Source organism: Tenebrio molitor, chromosome 1 (assembly GCF_963966145.1).
Source record: "Tenebrio molitor chromosome 1, icTenMoli1.1, whole genome shotgun sequence".
In the NCBI taxonomy this organism is placed as follows: Eukaryota; Metazoa; Arthropoda; class Insecta; order Coleoptera; family Tenebrionidae; genus Tenebrio; species Tenebrio molitor.
In genome coordinates, this window is record NC_091046.1 from 34570823 (window position 1) to 34589215 (window position 18393).

At 39.4% G+C, this 18393-nt stretch overlaps 3 protein-coding genes across 3 annotated transcripts in view; all 3 read right to left on the minus strand.

Moving 5' to 3' along the window:
- The window catches only part of LOC138138392 (uncharacterized), a 189274-nt gene extending 182705 nt beyond the window's left edge, over positions 1 to 6569 (minus strand). Inside the window, exon 1 of the mRNA XM_069058311.1 lies at positions 6445 to 6569. The gene's annotated coding sequence lies outside the window, so the exon portion shown is untranslated. The remainder of the gene's footprint in view (positions 1 to 6444) is intronic.
- Positions 6570 to 9634: 3065 nt separating this feature from the next.
- On the minus strand, positions 9635 to 12397 carry LOC138127260 (uncharacterized). The gene is made up of 3 exons (XM_069043218.1): positions 11244 to 12397; positions 11046 to 11181; positions 9635 to 10624 (listed from the first exon to the last, which is right to left on the minus strand). The coding sequence occupies exons 1-3, from the start codon at positions 12395 to 12397 to the stop codon at positions 9635 to 9637; spliced, it is 2280 nt and encodes a 759-aa protein (XP_068899319.1).
- A 47-nt stretch (positions 12398 to 12444) lies between these two features.
- Positions 12445 to 14328, minus strand: LOC138127322 (uncharacterized). The gene has a single exon (XM_069043348.1). The coding sequence runs from the start codon at positions 14326 to 14328 to the stop codon at positions 12445 to 12447; it is 1884 nt and encodes a 627-aa protein (XP_068899449.1).
- Between the last annotated feature and the right edge of the window lie 4065 nt (positions 14329 to 18393).

Here is an 18393-nt window from a genome sequence, read left to right on the forward strand (position 1 = left end):
AGGCCGCGGGAATTCGAGATCCAAACACACTTATTAGCCACTTGAAGACGCTAAAATCGTCGGTTGTGTCTACGGCGCCAAACGCGACCCAACCAAGTACTTCTCGGGTTTCTATCGGAGCACAACAAAAACAGGGCCAAACAGTACCCAGTAGAGTGAGATGCTTCACCTGCAATCAAACGGGTCACGTACGTCGATCGTGCCCTAATTCGGGTTCTGCAGGCCACGAGTTATTGGCCATCGAACATTAAATTCTCGTTCCTAGCAGATTTCTTCAAAAACCATAGCGCTAAACGGCCATACAATAAACGTTTTCTTTGACCTCGGGAACGAATGCTAATTAATAACGGCTGAAACGGCATAAAACTTATCATTCAACCACTGGACGATCTATTACTTTATTTACTCTTTGCGGACCTACATTGGGAACCGAAACTTGCACACGTGCAGTATTAGATGTTGACGTTTTACGAAATACGATACCCTACATAACGAATCTCTGCGTCGGGGGTGTTGACGTCTTAATCGGACAGAATTTTACCCAACTGTACTACGGGAAGATGTTTATATTTTACACAAAAACAAACCTGACACCGTCAACCAACTGTTTACGCGTCGGCTGTGCGTTACCGGGTGAATCAAAATTAACGAATCATTAACTCTTTATGCCGAAATTCGAGGCATAATGACCCATCTCCGTGGCTTCCACACGTCTACACGAAATAGTTACGATAAATTCTACATTCGAAACTGGCGACGACCGCTGCGAATCGGTAAATACGTTGACCAGAGACGGGGTTCACGTGAGAAGGAGGAATTGGAGGCGATCGCAGGCCTTTTGGATGTCCTCGATGAGTTCCCAGAGTGCGGGACTGATAATATTTCTGAGACGGAGCGGTGTTAGGTACTAGGTACCTTGGCGGAATGCGCGTCACCGATCAACCACCGGCCGCGATCATCTTGATCTTGAACGGGACGAAACCCCATCCCATACGCCGCGTTTATCACCCAGACGACCATTGCGAGTACTTACGGTGTCCATTTGACAAATGCTCCGATCGGCTTTTAGCGGACAATTAATATGGTAGCGACTTAACAATCTCGGCACCATTTCACGCCCCGAAAATAGTCCGATATAATGTAAACACAACATAACCCCGTCGCCTGACCTTGTATGAAGTACCTCGCCTTTTGTCTCGTTTGTTTGTTACACCGTGGGGGTGAAGGAATTTAGCATCTGGCTGTGGGTTGGAATCACATGTTGATAAGAGAACACCGCTCGTTCTGCTGAAATTGTTTCCGTTTTGTCGATATTTTAATAATCGATATCTCAAGCGATCCTACACAAAATACTCGGCGAAATATTAACGTCTCTAGAAATAAGTACGGATTGACACTGCGCCTATCAAAATAATTCTCTCGCAACAAGTGAACTTCGCGGACACGTAATTGACGGTTTTATTATCTATCCCAAAAGACGGCAGCGGCAAAATATTTTCCCGTTACGACAAAAATTCATCAAGTACGGAAGTACCTGGGACTTACGAGGTATTTCGCAAATTCATTCCCCGCGATGTCGGAAAATCGAAACCATTGAGTGGTCTGTAACCGAAAGATGCAGTATAGACTTGGGAAAAATCCCAAGATGAGATCGAGGTGTTAACACCTGGAAAAAGTCACTAACTTCGGCACCTGTGCTGGCTTTGTTTGACCCAGGAAAGGTTATGTTATTATACATCGATGACAATCGGTGGGGTCTGGCTGGAAATTTGGTGCAGAGAGATATGACGGCTTGAGGAAAAGTCGTCGGGTACTTTGAACGACAGACCACTAAACACGAACAAAAATATCACCCTTTCGAATTGGAGGTGAAACGCTGGGGTACGACGCGAATAAAGACTTATTTCAGAACTGCGCTAAAAGGGCGGAATAATTTATAAGATCGCATAGTATAATAATTAGCGGCTAACGTACGATCTTTACCAATAGAACGTTCACTCATTTTATCGGAAGAGTATAAAATATTTCTTGAACGCTACAATACTATAATCGGGTCTCGCTACAATACGCGCCTATATCGACAACAATCGGCGGGATGAAAACATCGCGGATATTCGGTTCGGGCTAAATGGCAACGTCAATAAATCCATCGAGATAACTGCAAGTTACGCACTAATGAGGTATCGACTTGTAACACAGGGTCAGCTGGAACTAGAGAACCGGGAGATCACCCATACGGCGGCTGTACGAGCACGGATGGAGCAGGAGACTGCCGAGTACCACGTCCGGACGTCGTGGAGGATCTGGTGATGATCCGCAGCGGCAGCCAGTCAGGCCACGGATACCAGTCGAGCTTTGCTCCTGAGGTGGCGAGCCCCATCCGAGGTAGTGGAGGTGCTGAGCCACGACCGGGACGAGATAGCGGACCTCCCGGGGACTCCCCGATTGCAGTTGCGGGATAGTGGAGTGGCGGCGGCAGAGAGTAGGAGGCCGTGGATCCACTATGAATAGAGGACAGTACTGGCCGAGTACTGGACAGGGTCAGGGAGGGTGGTGAGACCCTCTCTGGGGGCTAAGCTCCCGGTCTGTCGGCACTCCGCCTGCACGAGGTAGACGGTCTGACGCGTGGGTGCGTTCCAGAGGACGGGAAAACCATTGCCCTGGTGGTTGTCCATTCTACCGGCGTGCGAGGCGTTGAGGGGCTGATTGCGGGTGTCTGATGCCCAGGTCATAGGCCGCGCCTGGCGGTTCGGAGTTGACCAACGTAGATTTCGGACCGAATTAAGCGCCTCTAGTATTAAGTTCGCTCAAAGCGAGGTTATATCGTTCCTTTAGTATTAGTACGTTCCTTAGTTGTAGTGCGTTCTTTCGTAGTGTTTATTTCGTACATGTATTATCATTAATCTGTAACACTTGGGCCCAAGTTTGCAAAGTTCGCAGGTTAGGCAGGCTCCTGAGATCCACGCAAAACGGCTTTCAGGATCAACAAGCAATAACAAATGCGTTTCCGCAGTTACTTAGACGGTATCTGAGTTTCAGAGAACTTTTGTCCTGGCAGCCGATTGGACCAGACGAGTGAGGACACTCTGCAGGTCAGGAAAGGCCGTGTTAACGGGTGAAACCCCGTAGGACTCCACGAACGTCACGTCAGCACTGCGTGGGCGTCCTCGGTGGTACTCGGGGATTCCGACGGCCGGTGACGGGAGCAGGACGAAGTACCGCGCGGAAAAGGGGAGATACGAAACTACCACCAAAGAGTCGAGACCTGTATCAGCTGCTCCCGAGATTAAAACTACTTGTTTTGAGAATCTGTGTTTTACTGGTTTATCACCCAAATACCGAATTATTGTTAACACTATTAATCAAATTTGAACCAATAAATCATCCCAATGTTGCACGGGCCGATTAATCGCTTCTAATGCTTTGTTATTTGAAGTTAAACCGTGCAGTAATTGTCTTAGGGATTTGGATTCTTTATTTACCGCAGGCAATGCAAAAATCACGCGCACATGATGCTGAGTAATTAATCGAGTGTTCTCGAAACGTGATTTTACTGATTTTAGTAACTCCTACGCAGCGGCATTAATGTCAACAATAATACAATAAGTCGTTTAATTTTTTCCAACAAAATTTGTCATTTAAAACATGAGTAGCTTTTCCAAAAGCAAAAGCTACGAATGTCTTAAATGACAAATTTTGCAGAAAAAACTAGACCACGAATTGTACTCGACTTGACAATCCACCGAGAAATGTTTTATCGAGTTGACGCATATACGCAACCATTTGTACTATTACGATCATAAAATTTTGGACATCAAACTTCTGTCACATTAAAAAAATTACTCTAAATCATGCTTTATTGAAACTGTAGGACAATGAAATATTAAACACATTTTTTTTTCCTGTTTTCGTCTTTTGCATATGTCTAAGTCACGTCCAAAAGTTAGATGGATTTATAGACTTGTTGTGGACCTTCAGGAATTTCGATAAATAGTTCAAGACAAACAAAACAGTACCGAGACATTATTTACAACCCTCTCGCACACCCCAATAGTGCGAGATGCCAGACCGTCACAAATCTGTCAGCGTCAGACCATGAGACCCATTTCGTGATTGTTGGATGCTGATTATTAGGGTATTTAAAGGGCGGACTAGGTCAGTTGAAGACGAACTGTGACAGAGTGTAGAGCAAAGAATCCAATTAGAATATTTTATTAAAGTTTATGCGAAAGTGAGTTTGTGAAAGGTGTAGTTAATTTACACAAGGTGAGTGTATCACTGAGTAACCTGTTTCTGTTGGTGATGTGGTGAGTTTACCTACTTTAATAATTGATATTGATGATGATCATGGCCATAATTAAAGACAATTAGCATGGTGAGTCTTTGAATGATTTATAATAACTAATTGAGAGTATTGAGAGTCGCTGACTGAGATCAGGGCTGCTCGTGATTGCTAATTAATTGTGGGTCGCTGACTGAGATCAGGACCGCTCGTGATTAATAATTAATTGAGAGTCTCTGACAGTGATCAGGACTGCTCGTGAGTTATAATTAATTGAGATGATGTTGTTTTCACCATTGAGGGTGATTATGTTGTTGATTTGATCAGAGTCATAACAGTTTGATGCAATTGCTAATTTTGATATGATTGAGCCCCGACATGTCGAGCTAATTAATTAGACTGTCCAAATTTCCTTTGTTCCGGCAACTGTACGCTAGCAGAGACCGTGGAGCTGCTAGCGGGGTGAAATTGATTGTGATGCACTGGCAGAGACCGGGGATGCTGCCAGTGTGGCAGATCGAGTGTGCCGCTGAGGTCCATCAGGGCCGCTCATCTGTTTTTGGTGATCACAATTGATTGAGGGTCGCTGAGTGTTATCAGGGCGCCTCGTTTGATTACAGTTGAGCAGTGGACTGTTAAGAGTCCTGGGGGTTCTGAGTGAACCCTACTCTTTTCCTTTTCCTAACAACCCTGGACAAAGCTCAATGAGTTAATAATAATTGATAATAACTTAAAGTACTAGAGCTCAATGAATATGTGATGATAATTGATAATCACCAACGATATTAAGAGTTGACGTTGACATTGTGATGGTACCATATTTGAGATGTGTGTGATTTTTTATTGTAAATATGTGTTGGTTGTGCTCGCACAACACTTTCAGCGAACTGGTTACTCACCACCCCATTTTATTATTTTACAGGAGGTAAGCCTGTGATAGATGTACCGACCACGATCACCTCGATCCACAACACAAGCCGTCATGACACCATTATTAACGTAATGTTCACCCAATTATTTTATTTACTGACAATTACCAAATTACGACATCCTGACACTGCATCAAGTCTGATGTGTTATATTGATTGATAATTTGATTAGTATCAGCATTATTATTATTTTTGTGTTCTGTCTCTCTCTGCGAGAGTTATCTCTCTCGCACCCGCATCATAGCCCCTGCAAAACTGTCACATGAAAGATGAAATTGTTGTCACTTTGACACCGGTTTAAAATATAATTTTTTTAATAGGTATGCGAGTACATTTGGGTATTTGTTTTATATTTTTTATTAATTAAAACCTTGTTCTATTCCATTTATCTGATTTTTACAACTTTTTGAATATTTTCTCGGTAAATCTGACATTCACATTTTCAAAATTGACACAATCAAAATTGAGGTTATTAATACATAAGGGTCGTTTTAGAATGTATGACAGCACGATGACATTAGTGTCCAAAATTTTTTGATTGCAATAGTACCAGCAATTATTATGGTAAAGAATACTGTTGAATGTAATACTATACATATACATATTTAGGGCCTTGTTTGTTACACGTGTCTATCGATTTAATATTAATTTAATATAAATTTGACATTTCATTTTGACGTTTCATTTTGACATACATTTTTTCGCAGAAAAACTCTACCTGTTGTTTTTTCACTGCGAAAAAACACTGCTCGGTGGTTTTTCACTATAAATCAATTTGATTGGTACAAATTTGAAAAATGCTACAATTTGATTGGTTACAAATTTTCGAGTTGGATTGTCAGCGGATAACGTTAGGTGTTCTATGGTTTCTAATGCGACTGCCTTTAAGCTGCTTCGTAAATAGTGGAATTTTTTAATCGAACTTAAATGTTGATTTCCGTGTATCAGTGAAATGAATGTGTCTAAAGGTTACCCAGTCGGTAAAATCTCCATTGAAACCCGGTATTTGAATGTTTGGTAGTTTTACCTGAAACGCTCCGTTGAATTAGTAACGCCTGAGGGGCTGCTACTTGCTACCTGATTTTGATTTTGTGCGAGATTTTGAGCTTCACAAACGAATTTGAAATACTCGTTTTCAAATTCCTCAATGTCTTCTTAGTTGACTTCTGATGAGTCAAATAGGTAATTTTAATTGTGCGTGTATAGGCCGTGCCAAACCCAAATAACCACCACCTTGAGATAACCGCTTTTGAATTCAAAACTAACCGCCAATGAAAGCTATAGAATTACCGGCGTTCGGTACCGTCGGCGACCGCTTGGGGGCGTGGGTGAAAGTCGACAGGGGATGAACGGCCATGTTTTTTTTTTGAGGGCACTTTTTTTCTTGACCGCAGAGTAGTACAGAAGTACCGTGTATTTTTTCTGTGTGCTAATTGTGCGATTTTAGTTGTTTTTTTTTTTTGAACTGTGCTAAATGTTGCTGTCCAACTTCTGTTTTGAACTAGGTATGTGTTTGGGGTACTAAAATTAATTCTGCTTCGCCCGAAATGTAGTTTAACAATAATAAGACACAAATGGGTCGCACGTGGGTTTCCACCATGTTTTACAAAATCCACATTTATCTCGACCATCCTCATGTATTATGTTTTTAACATTATAAGCTTGCGAAGGAGCGTAAGGCAGCCTGGTTCTAGTTTTGCTAAATTTATAAAATTGACGGATCACGTTTGCCCTTTGTTGTCAAAGCAGGTTTTTACAATTCACTAATTTTCCTAAAAGAAAATGACTCCAAGTTTTAGCGTGGGTCTGTGGCTTTCACTTTTTATCGGCGCACTCCCTCACTTTGATCCCCTTTCTAATTATTCCGAGTGACGCTTTTGCTGTAACAAGTATTTATTTATTGCTTAACATTTTTAATCAAAATTTGAAAGTTTCCACTTTCCATCCCGGTAGCAACCAATTGGGTTTATATTTCAGGTATCTGCGCGGGCTTTTTCCTTATCCAGGGATCTTCTACATTTAGGTATTTTCATCGTTTAGTCCCGGGGCGCCCTCCATATTATCCAAGGGGGGGCCCCTTGTCGATGATCCGGCTCTAATAGGCTAGGGTCGACTGGACTGTGTTTTTTTGTTTTATTGTTATGTATGTGTTATTGGTTGTTACCACTTTTCCATCCCAAACTGAAAGTGTTCTTAGATTACTCCGTCAACAAAGTTTTGTCGCGGTTTCGTTTACATTTTCCAGTTGCTGTAAATGTCAATTCTTCCTTATCGCGAGGGTCTCTCTCTGTTTGAGGGGTTTAGTTGCTCCTAACATCCAATCGTTGAACACGACCCCGCGGCCCCTCGTTTAACATGTTGTGCCCCAAGAGAGACCCGAAAACCATAACGCTTGGCGGGGCTTGCTGAATGCTGGTCCGCAACGTCGCTCATGGTGTAAGTTGAATCCGAGTTCCTTGGCACAGAACTTCCGGAATGGTAATCTGTTCTCGAAGTTTGTGGTACTTGACAAGCGTCGTTTGTTTTTGCTTTGAAATAGTCATATTCAATTCAACCGATGAACTTAGAGTACCTCAATTTGTTGACTTAACGTAAAGCAGTTAGGATTTTTTCCCCTTAGCACTAAATCACGGGTAGGCGGGAAATGATAAAGTCGTAAGGATAGGTACCACAGACCTCCGGACCACCCAAAGCCACTCACTCCTTCTATAGCGTATCTGCCGTATTTTGTAAATTAACTTGGAAAAGAAAAAAAAGAACATGCTGAAGTTCTCGCCTAGTGCCCGCTCTCGCTCGAACGGTCCGAAGTAACTGTTTTGTTTGTAATGTACATGACCCTCCTGTTTTTTTCTGAATTTGAATTGTGTTGTTTATGAAATCAGTTTTGCTCAATTCTCACTAACTGTCCCGTCCACGTTGTCACTTCGGACTTGTTCGTATTTTCAGGAGAGGTTTTAGCGGAGCCTCATTCGGGGGTCTGGGAGAATGGCCAGAGCTCACCATTTTCCTAGAGTTCTAAATGAGTAGTCTTCTCACATTTGAGGAGACTTGGGTGCCCTCTCCCGAGACGTTTTATTATTCATGAATCCCGGCCTTAACCAAAATCATAACTTTGAATAAATAGCTGGTTTTAATTATTGTGTTGTTTTTATTTGCACTCTTCTGTGTGGTTCACAAACCCTGTTGGAACGAATCTGGTAATGTTTAATTTGTATAAAAAAAAAACACAACGTAGGGAAATTAACGAGGTACGATCACGCGCTCTTGGCCATTTTTGAATTTCGCGGGTGTTATTTTCATTGCGTATGTTGGCAAAAAAAAAATGAGATGGCCGATTGGTGGGAATTTTGAATTACCCACTTGGTTCATCACAACCTGTTGAATTATGTTGGTGAAAACAAAATTACACTAAGTGTATAATGGCAATTTTGATATTACTAGGATGCTAGACCAATCAAATCTAAGTGTACAACGTTGCCGGTTGATTTTTTTGGGTAGAATGCAGTGTTGGTGGTTATTTGGCTTTGGCAAAGACTACTTACATCCTCAAAATGACTCGTATGCCATCTAAACGCGTTTTGATTTCACCTGAACAAGCACAATATAACCACACCAACTGTTCGTGACTAGGACTGTAATGAGGTGCTGGTATTTGTGATTTTGTGTAAATTGTTCGAAGGACCTGATGATTAAAACTCAATGTTTTAATTTTAACAATATATATTCCAACAACAATGAAAGTGGACCGAACTGTCCGGTGGTTAATACAGAAGTCCTCTCTGTTTGAGAGTTTATCTTGCCAGGTAAGCTACCTGCAGGGTAGTGCCCACCCTTGACGGACCAAACTACCTGCAGATGCGCCAACATCGCCGGCCCCTTGAAGGGTTGCCTTCAAATGATATAAATGAGTAAATGACCTAATTAGATATTTACAATTAATGATTTAAGTATAATGACTAAAACTACAGACATGAATAATATGAGAACAAATATGACGTCTCAAGTGAGAAGGAGAATGATTAACAAACTAAAACTAAACAATATAAACACATGAACTTAAGCTAATACATAATATAAAACGGATTATAAGAACTATGAAATCACTTGTGACAAATACATGATATGTACATTACAAACATACGTGAAATTGAATAAATTCGAACATCGACGAGCATGTCGTTATCACTCCTTTCGAATGTCATTTGTCTAACGGAAGAACGCACAGTTTTTTGACACTACGCGACACAACCGCACCTTTTGCTGTTTTAACTGACACCACTCTAACAACATCGTCGTGTCCTGGATGGACCTGGACGACCCTACCAAGAGGCCAATGTAGTGGTGCAACGTTGTCTTCTTTGATCAACACCATATCTCCTGGTTGAACGTTGTCGTTGGTGATGCGTTGACGCTTTGGACGTAATTATAGTTGCGGGATGTATTCTCGAATCCATCTGCGCCAGAATTGTTGCCGCAATTGTTCGATGCGTTGCCAACGTGATAATCTGTTTATCTTCAATTCTTCGAGATTGGGCTCCAATGGCGCCGTCATGGGTTCGCCGATGAGAAAATGAGCAGGTGTCAGGACGGAAAAATCTGTAGGATCTGGACTCATAGGAGTAAGAGGACGTGAGTTTAGACAAGCTTCCACGCGTGTTAAAAGCGTATACATCTCTTCATACGTGACTGATGTGTCACCAATTACTCTTTTGAGGTGATATTTAATAGATTTTATACCTGACTCCCATAAACCTCCGAAGTGAGGTGATCGCGGTGGGATGAAGTGCCAACGGATATTTACATTATTCATTTCCTGACTAATTAAATTTTGACATTTTGATGAATTTAATAAAAGTTTTAGTTCTCGACTGGCACCTGTAAAATTTGTTGCATTATCCGAATAAATTTCTGCGACATGTCCGCGTCGCGAGATGAATCTCTTCAATGCGTTCAAGAAGGATTCTGTAGTCAAATCGCCCACTAATTCAATATGTATGGCCTTAGTGGTGAAACAAATGAACAAAGCTATGTAGGCCTTAACTCTTTGTTTACTGCGTGAGGTTCCAGTCTTTAAATATATTGGTCCTGCATAATCTATACCGGTTTTGATAAAGGGACGAGCAGGTTGCAATCTGCCAACAGGTAAGTCGCCCATTTTTTGCGTTAATCCTTTGGGATTCGCCTTAAAACACTTTACACATCTGTGAATTGTTTTTCTGACTGTGTTGCGACCTGAGATGGGCCAGTAGACTTGTCTGATTGAACACAATGTCACCTGTGGCCCAGCATGCAATTGCCGCTCGTGCTCCTGTCTTACAATAAGCTCCGTTATGTAGTGATTTGCAGGTAAAACTATCGGGAATTTTTGGTTGAAGTTAATCGGTGCATGTGTTAATCTACCACCTAAGCCTTCCTTTGATAGAAATGGACTTAATGCTATTAATTTACTGTCCTTCTGATGGTTTTGTTATTCTTTAAATCAGTTAATTCGGTATTAAAATGTTGGCGTTGAATTATTTTCAGAATTGCAACTCTGGCTTTGTTTAATTCGTCGCAAGTTAAAAAACCTGAAACCTTGTTTGTTTTGTGGTGACAATTATGTATGAATCTTAAACATAAGGCTATGACGCGCTGCAATTTGGAGAATGATGAAAATTTTGTTAACGTCTCAAATTCTGGTGTGGCCGTTGTAGCAACAAGCGTTATTTTGCGTTTTTCTGGGACCGATTGAGTCTGATCGGGATAAGACTTGGGCCAGTTCTCAGAAGGAGTTCGTAGCCATGCGGGTCCGTGCCACCATCAATCTGAATTCATTAACTCTTTTGGGGACATACCTCTTGAAACAATATCGGCCGGGTTATCCTTTGATCTAACGTGATTCCAATCAGCTCTTGTTGTTGTGTCTTGAATCTCCGAGATTCTATTAGCGACAAATGTTCGCCGATATCCAAGCCAATACAATGCTCGAGTCTGTCCAATAATACTGTTTTTGAAAATTTAAATTTAATGTTTTTGATATTCTCGCAACTAACCGGGTTAATAATAACGCGCCACATAACTCCAATCTTGGCAGAGATATGGGCTTTAGTGGTGCGACACGCGATTTCGCACACAACAAATGTACATTTATGTTGTTATGCTGATCAATTGATCTAATATATACACATGTTCCATATGCTTGAATGGAAGCATCGCAGAAGCCATGTAATTCTATTACGACCGCGGGTGAAGAAATTATAACCTTTCGAGGAATTTGCAAATTGGGTAAGTGCCTTAAATCTGTTAGAAACTGTGACCACAGATTCTCGATCGAAGGTGGAACTTGATCGTCCCAATCTAAGTTTAAACTCCAAAGATTTTGTAAAATGATTTTTGCCCGCACGACAATAGGACTAATAAGGCCAATTAAATCACAAATCTGAGCAATTATGGATAGAATTCCGCGTTTTGTAACTGGATTTGTAGAAAAATCGGAAATGTTGTATTTGAGTTTGTCAGTCGCGCAGTTCCACAATAACCCTAACGTTTTTGTGTCTGCTTGCAAATCTAGTGTTATAAATTTTGAAATTTCGGATGAATCGGTTGATTTTGGCAAAAGTTCGGCACAGTTCGACGCCCACTTGCACAACTGAAAGCCGCCGCCTTTTAAGATTGATGTAATTTCATCGCGTATTTGAATCGCTTCGTTTAATGAATTTGTACCTGTCAATAAATCATCCATGTAGAAGTCTCTTAGGATTATTTTACTGGCTAATGGATAATTTTGAATATTTTCATGCGCTAGTTGTTGCAATGATCTCACGGCCAAAAATGGAGCGCATGCTGTACCGTATGTGACGGTTTTGAGTCTATACATTTCTAGAGGTTTTGACTGATCATCACGCCATAATATTCTGTGATAATCTCGATGTGACTCTTGCATTAAGATTTGTCTAAACATTTTAGCTATATCGCTACTGAGTACGTATTGATATGTTCTGAATCTAGTCAAAATGCTAAACAAATCCTCTTGCAACGTAGGACCTATCATTAATTGATCATTCAGACTAATACCATTTGTTGTTTTGGCGGATGCGTCGAAAACTACGCCTGTTTTTGTACTGATTGAGTGTTCCTTGATTACTGCATGATGAGGCATATAGTAACACTTGTCGGTTTCTATTTGACTACCTGGTACCCTTTCCATGTGGTCAAGTGCCAGGTATTCATGAATGAAATCTGAATAACTGTTTCTCAGCGCGGGGTCTCTTTAAAGTTTGGTCTCCAAGCAATAAACCGTTTCGTCGCCGTCTGCAAGGAATTTCCTAACGGGGTTGTATCGTTTTTGAAAGGCAATTGTACCATAAACCGCCCGTCTAGGTCCCGTCTGTAATTTTGCCGAAAGTGCTCCTCACAAAGGATTTCTTCCGAGGAAAAATTTCGTTTATTACCGAAATCCTCAATTTGGAAAAACCGTTCGACTTGTTTATGGAGGATGTCTGCACCAATGTGACAATTGGTGACCAGATGATTTAAACTGTTTTGTTCCGGGCTAATGTTCAAGGAGCCGCCAATTATCCAGCCCAAATGTGTTTGTTGTAAAACAGGCTTATTGTGCCCTAATGAGATTTGACCTTTATTTAAAATTTGCCAGAATAATTGGGCTCCCATTAAAATGTCGATGGGTCCCGAGACATTAAAGTGAGGATCTGCTAATTGGAGTGATTGTGGTAAATTTAACTCCTTTGAAGAAAACGTTTGTGCCGGCAAGTTTTCCGTCACCTTGTCAACTACGAAGAATTGCTGTTTTTTGGAAAATTTACTGAGTCGTGATTTGAATTTAATATCTGCAGAATGTGAAATGGTGTTGCCTGTATTGTTAATTCCCGAAACTGTTAGTTTGGTATGCCTTAACGGGACGTTTAAAAGTTTGCACAAAGTACTAGAAATAAAGTTTAACTGCGAACCTACATCTAACAGTACTCGGCACGTGTGATATTTGCCATGGATGTCTTCGACGTGAATTTGTGCAGTCGATAGTAATACATATGGCTTATCAAATTGACAATGGTTTGTAACAACTAAAGGTTCCGTTGACGATGGTTGTTGTATTGTTTCGATTGACTGAGGTGTTTCGATTATTGTTTGATTGGATTTGTTAAAATGCAGAAGTGTGTTATGTTTTTTGTTACATTCTTTGCAGGAACCTGACTTGCAATTTAGGGCTGAATGATTGTGTTTTAAGCAATTCACACACAAGTTTAAACGTTTAACTTGGTTAAATCGTTCAGTTACTGCTAACTTTAAAAAATCAGCACACTGGAAAATGAAATGACCCTTTTTGCAAAACGAACAAGTGAGTTTATCATTCGCAGAAGCGTGATTGGCAATTGCATGCGTTTTGTGCTGCGACGATTGTAATTTTTGATTACCTGAATTTAGCGACTCTAAAAGATTGCATTTATTATTTAAAAACTCTTGAAGGTCTGCCAATTTCGGAATTTCTGAGTTCAATTTTGCTTCCCATTCCCTTTTTGTTGGAAAATCCAGTTTTTGTGTAATTATTGGGACAATTAATGGATCCCATGAATTTGTGTTTATGTTTAGAACCTTAAGCGCCTCTAAATTGGAAATGACGGTGTCTAATAATTGTCTTAGACCTGAATATATGGTTTTGTTGAGAGGAGGTGCATTAAGTATGGCTTGAACATGTTCTTGCACAATGAGTCTTGTATTTTTGTATCGTTTTTTGAGTGTGTCCCAAGCGATTGCATAATTGGCCCCTGATATTTTTAAAGATTCAATGCATTTTAAAGCTTCACCCTTAAGAACTCCCTTTAAGTAATGAAAGCGTCTAATATCGTTTAAACCTTTGTTTTCATGAATTAAACTGTTGAATGTGTCATGAAACGAGGTCCATTCTGAATAAGACCCACTAAACTGTGGTAAATTTACATTGACTTCCTGTGAAGTATCTTGGACATGACTATCTATGACAGATTGCATCATGCTCTTTGTATCGAAATATGAATCTTCAAACGTTTCGCGATCGTTTGTCTCTGAGGCGGTATTGTCAATTAATTCAATTTGGTATTGAACCTCCCTGAACTCCTTGTAGAGATCATCTAGGGCTGACATGCGTGATTTAATTTTGTTTACATTATCACCTGGTGGGAATGATGCAACAAATTTTGATATTCTGTTAAGCTGAGCTATTGTTTGATTTTTCTTGAGTATTAATTTTGCTAACTCAGGCATTTTGAAATGAAATATGTGATTGAAATGAATTAAAGATGAATTAAATGTGTCGCTCACGGAATGGATCTGACCGGGAATGATATAGGAATATAGGATGCTCACTGACCTGACTGGTATGTCTTGGACCAACTTGGTGGACTTCTGTTGTTGTCGGATGCTGCTATGGTGATTTCGCTGATGCACGAATTAAATCACTTATCACTAATCACTAACTCGATGATATCCGGCTCTATGGACCAACAATATGTTCGTGACCAGGACTGTAATGAGGTGCTGGTATTTGTGATTTTGTGTAAATTGTTCGAAGGACCTGATGATTAAAACTCAATGTTTTAATTTTAACAATATATTCAACAACAATGAAAGTGGACCGAACTGTCCGGTGGTTAATACAGAAGTCCTCTCTGTTTGAGAGTTTATCTTGCCAGGTAAGCTACCTGCAGGGTAGTGCCCACCCTTGACGGACCAAACTACCTGCAGATGCGCCAACACCAACAATAAATAAACGTGCCGGTTTTTTTTTTGTTTTTTTTTCTGTTTCTGTCGTTTCAGCAAGAAACCTCAAAAGGGTAAAAATTCGACTATAGACTCCAATTTTACCCATTTGCGATGACGTTATTATCTAGTATTCTAGTAACGTCACGTATGTTTGAACTAGCATTATATAAAGTTGACTCAAGTTGCAAAAAACCAATTTGGATTTGCAACAGCAATTTTATGGCATTAGTTGTTTGAAATTACTTGAAAACTGTACTTATATGGAAAATATTCAACTCAAACTATGATTTTCTGGAACCTTTGTGCCTTTATTTGGTTCAAAAATATTGAAAAAATGCTGTTGCAAATGACAAGTGGTTTTTTGCAACTTGAGTCCACTATAGAAACAAATTTGAATTGATCAAAAATAACTATATTCGTTTTCAACGACATCCAAGCTGTCAGTGTCATTTTTAATATGTTGGTAATGTTGACTCAAGTTGCAAAAAACCACTAGTCATTTGCAACAGCATTTTTTTCATATTTTTGAACCAGATAAGGGCAGAAAGGGACCAGAAAATCATAGTTTGGGTTGAATATTTTCCATATAAGTACAGTTTTAAAGTAATTTCAAACGACTAAGGCCATAAAATTGCTGTTGCAAATGACAAGTGTGTCTTTGCAACCTGTACCGAGTTTATTTAACAAAGGTTGTACTTTTTAAACATCGATAAATTAATTTGGCTTTTGTCCATTTTTATTTAATGTATCTTTTTATTGTATTTTGTTATCCCCATCATTATAAAACTTTCGCAACAGCAACCAGCAATACAATCGGTGGCCATCTTGGTAAGGGCAAAAATGTACAGGTGGGAATCAAAGCGGTGTATCTTACGCTCCGTCTATTCTATTTCCCACGTCACTGTTATTAGCAGAAGGATTAATATTTCTAAGAAGATTATTTCCTGCTCTAAAGTAATATCCCTTACCTAGCATCTTCCAAAAATCATGTTTTCTCACTCTGACGCCGCACACAGCTTTCAGAAAGAGGATGACCAGTTTGCTAACGTAAGCCGAGCGCAGTATCTTCCCGACAAAAGGAATTTGCATGTGCGTGTGTTAAGCGGTGATTATTATTGATTTATGACAACTCAGTTTTACGACTTATCAGCAACAACCTCAAAAATCGAGTTTATCATCATGTTGTATGACATTAATTGTAATTTTTTTCTCAATTTTTTGACACTTTGTTGTTGTGGGCATAATCAGGCAGGGAGATTTTTTAAGTTTGTGACAATCTAACCAAATTTTGAAATGACATTGACGACCAAAATTTATTGTTCGCGACAGTACGTCAATTTCCCATTTTTTTTGGTGGCAAGTGTAAATAGCAGACAAACCCGGCTGGTTGTTTCGTTCAGAGTTTTTTGATTTATTACAGGGGCGCGTAACTTCTGAAACCCACACAAAAGGGCAGCTTATTAGGAAGTAACTACTTTTACGGCCCCAATATAACCTTAGAGAAAACGGACAACCTTACCTGAGATAATCTCTTGTCGACCAAAACAATAACCCCTTGAAGATAATACATGCTAGAGATGGTCGAGTTGGGCCACAAGTTAATGATTTTGTACATAATTAATAATAATTGTCTACTGCCTAGAGACATTTTAAAAGTGGCGATAAAAAAAAACAAGTTACCATGAAAAAACAAATTTATTTATAGGTTTTAGGTTTACAACGAGCCAACAGGCGCATATTTAAAAGAAACACATTTTACAAAATCACTTTTAGAAATTTCATATTGTTTAAGTTGACGTAATTTTTGTGAATCAGTTTTGCTGGCTTCGCGTAAGGATCTTCCACAGCTTTAAGTACTTATGTATTAAAAGAAATTAATAGAGAACCAGAGTGTGTCGAAATTGTAGGGTATACAGTTTAGGATTTAATCGAATACAAATTCATTGTTCTCACATTGAAGATGTCCACCAATCTGTTAATAATCGCATCGTTACTTAGGTCGTTTAAAATGTGTGTAGCACTTCAACACATTACGTTTTGTCTCGAAAGACACAACTTTTGGCATTATATGCTCTTGTAGTAAACCCTTTAAATTATTACTCTGTGTTGTCTAATTTAAAATAAATTAGAAAAACGTCAAAATGACATTTATTGATAACTTTATTTACTTTTTGTTTTGTAACATAGCATTTCAAATTTAGTTAAAAAAGGTTTACCTACAACCAAAATGAAATTAAATATAACTTCTATTTTCCTCACTACTGCCAATTTAACAAAATTAAAGCATGGCAACCTATTGTTTTTTTAAAGATGGAATAGATTATAGCCGATTTTTTAATCAAAGAACCACGACCTGTTGATTTAGGTTTGCAAATATAAAATTTTACTAAATTTAGCGAATTTAATAATATCTATTGGCTATACCAGCCAACATCTGTCATTTTTAATGTCCTTGAAAATACGCAAACTCACAGCTAAAATTTGAACGTGTTATTAAAAATGCCTCACAAAGGAAGACATTTATTAATCTCTCAAGTTAGTTGTTATTAGTTGTTATTAACTTTATTAACATGCTGCGCTCTAATAACCTCAATTTTTATATCATGAGATTTTTCACCCTATGTCAAAAGTGTACAATGTTGTCAGCTCTATTTCGGGTGTAAATTGCTGTGTTGTGGTTCTTTGATTAAAAAATAAACTATAAGTACCTACAGTTTTACAGTAATTTCAAATGACCAACGCCATAAAAATGCTTGCTGTTGCAAAGGCAAAATGGTTTTTTGCAACTTGAGTCAACTTTAGTCTCATTCGGACCCCGAGGATGACTTACTTAGTTTAACCATGTTTACACCATCTTGAAGATTGAGTTCTTGTTTGTTGTTGATGTTTCACGAAATATAAATTTTCTTTTACCATAACCTCAATTTCTTGTTTGACATTTTTTTAACTAGGATTTGTTTATACTCTGAATACTACCGGGTGATCAAGAAGGACTGTTTAAGTTGGCAGTACAATTGAGCACATTTTTTAATTCGGTTATTTATAACACTGTAACTGGATATGTTTTGTTGGTTTATTTGACAAATATCTGATATAGGTATAGCATTAACAACGTGGAGGGAGAAAAAGCTTTCAAACGAGGTGTCACTTAGCATACCCTTCCATTTGAAAAAAAAAAGTTAGGGGTGGTTGCGAGCTTCCGGGGCTAGATATGCAAAAACCATAGGTATGCGCCAAAATGTGGGCAAGGAAAAACACAAATGGACCTGTTTCGGAATTTTTACAAAAACCGTCTATGCCCAAGTTATGAATTTTATTCCAGTTAAAGTTTCCATACTGTATAATATGTATAATGGTGATAGGGCTATTGGCGAGGCTTCCTTAGAGCCAACGCATCGGTTAGGGTACCTCTGAGGTGATGTGGAAAACCCTTTTTTATTTCAATTA

What these genes read in the sequence shown, in the direction of transcription:
- LOC138127322 (XM_069043348.1), bottom strand. Translation starts at nt 14,328, where the DNA reads ATGTCAGCCCTAGATGATCTCTACAAGGAGTTCAGGGAGGTTCAATAC.
- LOC138127260 (XM_069043218.1), bottom strand. Translation starts at nt 12,397, where the DNA reads ATGGAAAGGGTACCAGGTAGTCAAATAGAAACCGACAAGTGTTACTAT. An exon ending in GGCGCGTTATTATTAACCCG is followed by an intron (nt 11,182 to 11,243) that starts GTTAGTTGCGAG and finishes ATTATTGGACAG; the next exon opens with ACTCGAGCATTGTATTGGCT. An exon ending in GGCCGATATTGTTTCAAGAG is followed by an intron (nt 10,625 to 11,045) that starts GTATGTCCCCAA and finishes TTTCTATCAAAG; the next exon opens with GAAGGCTTAGGTGGTAGATT.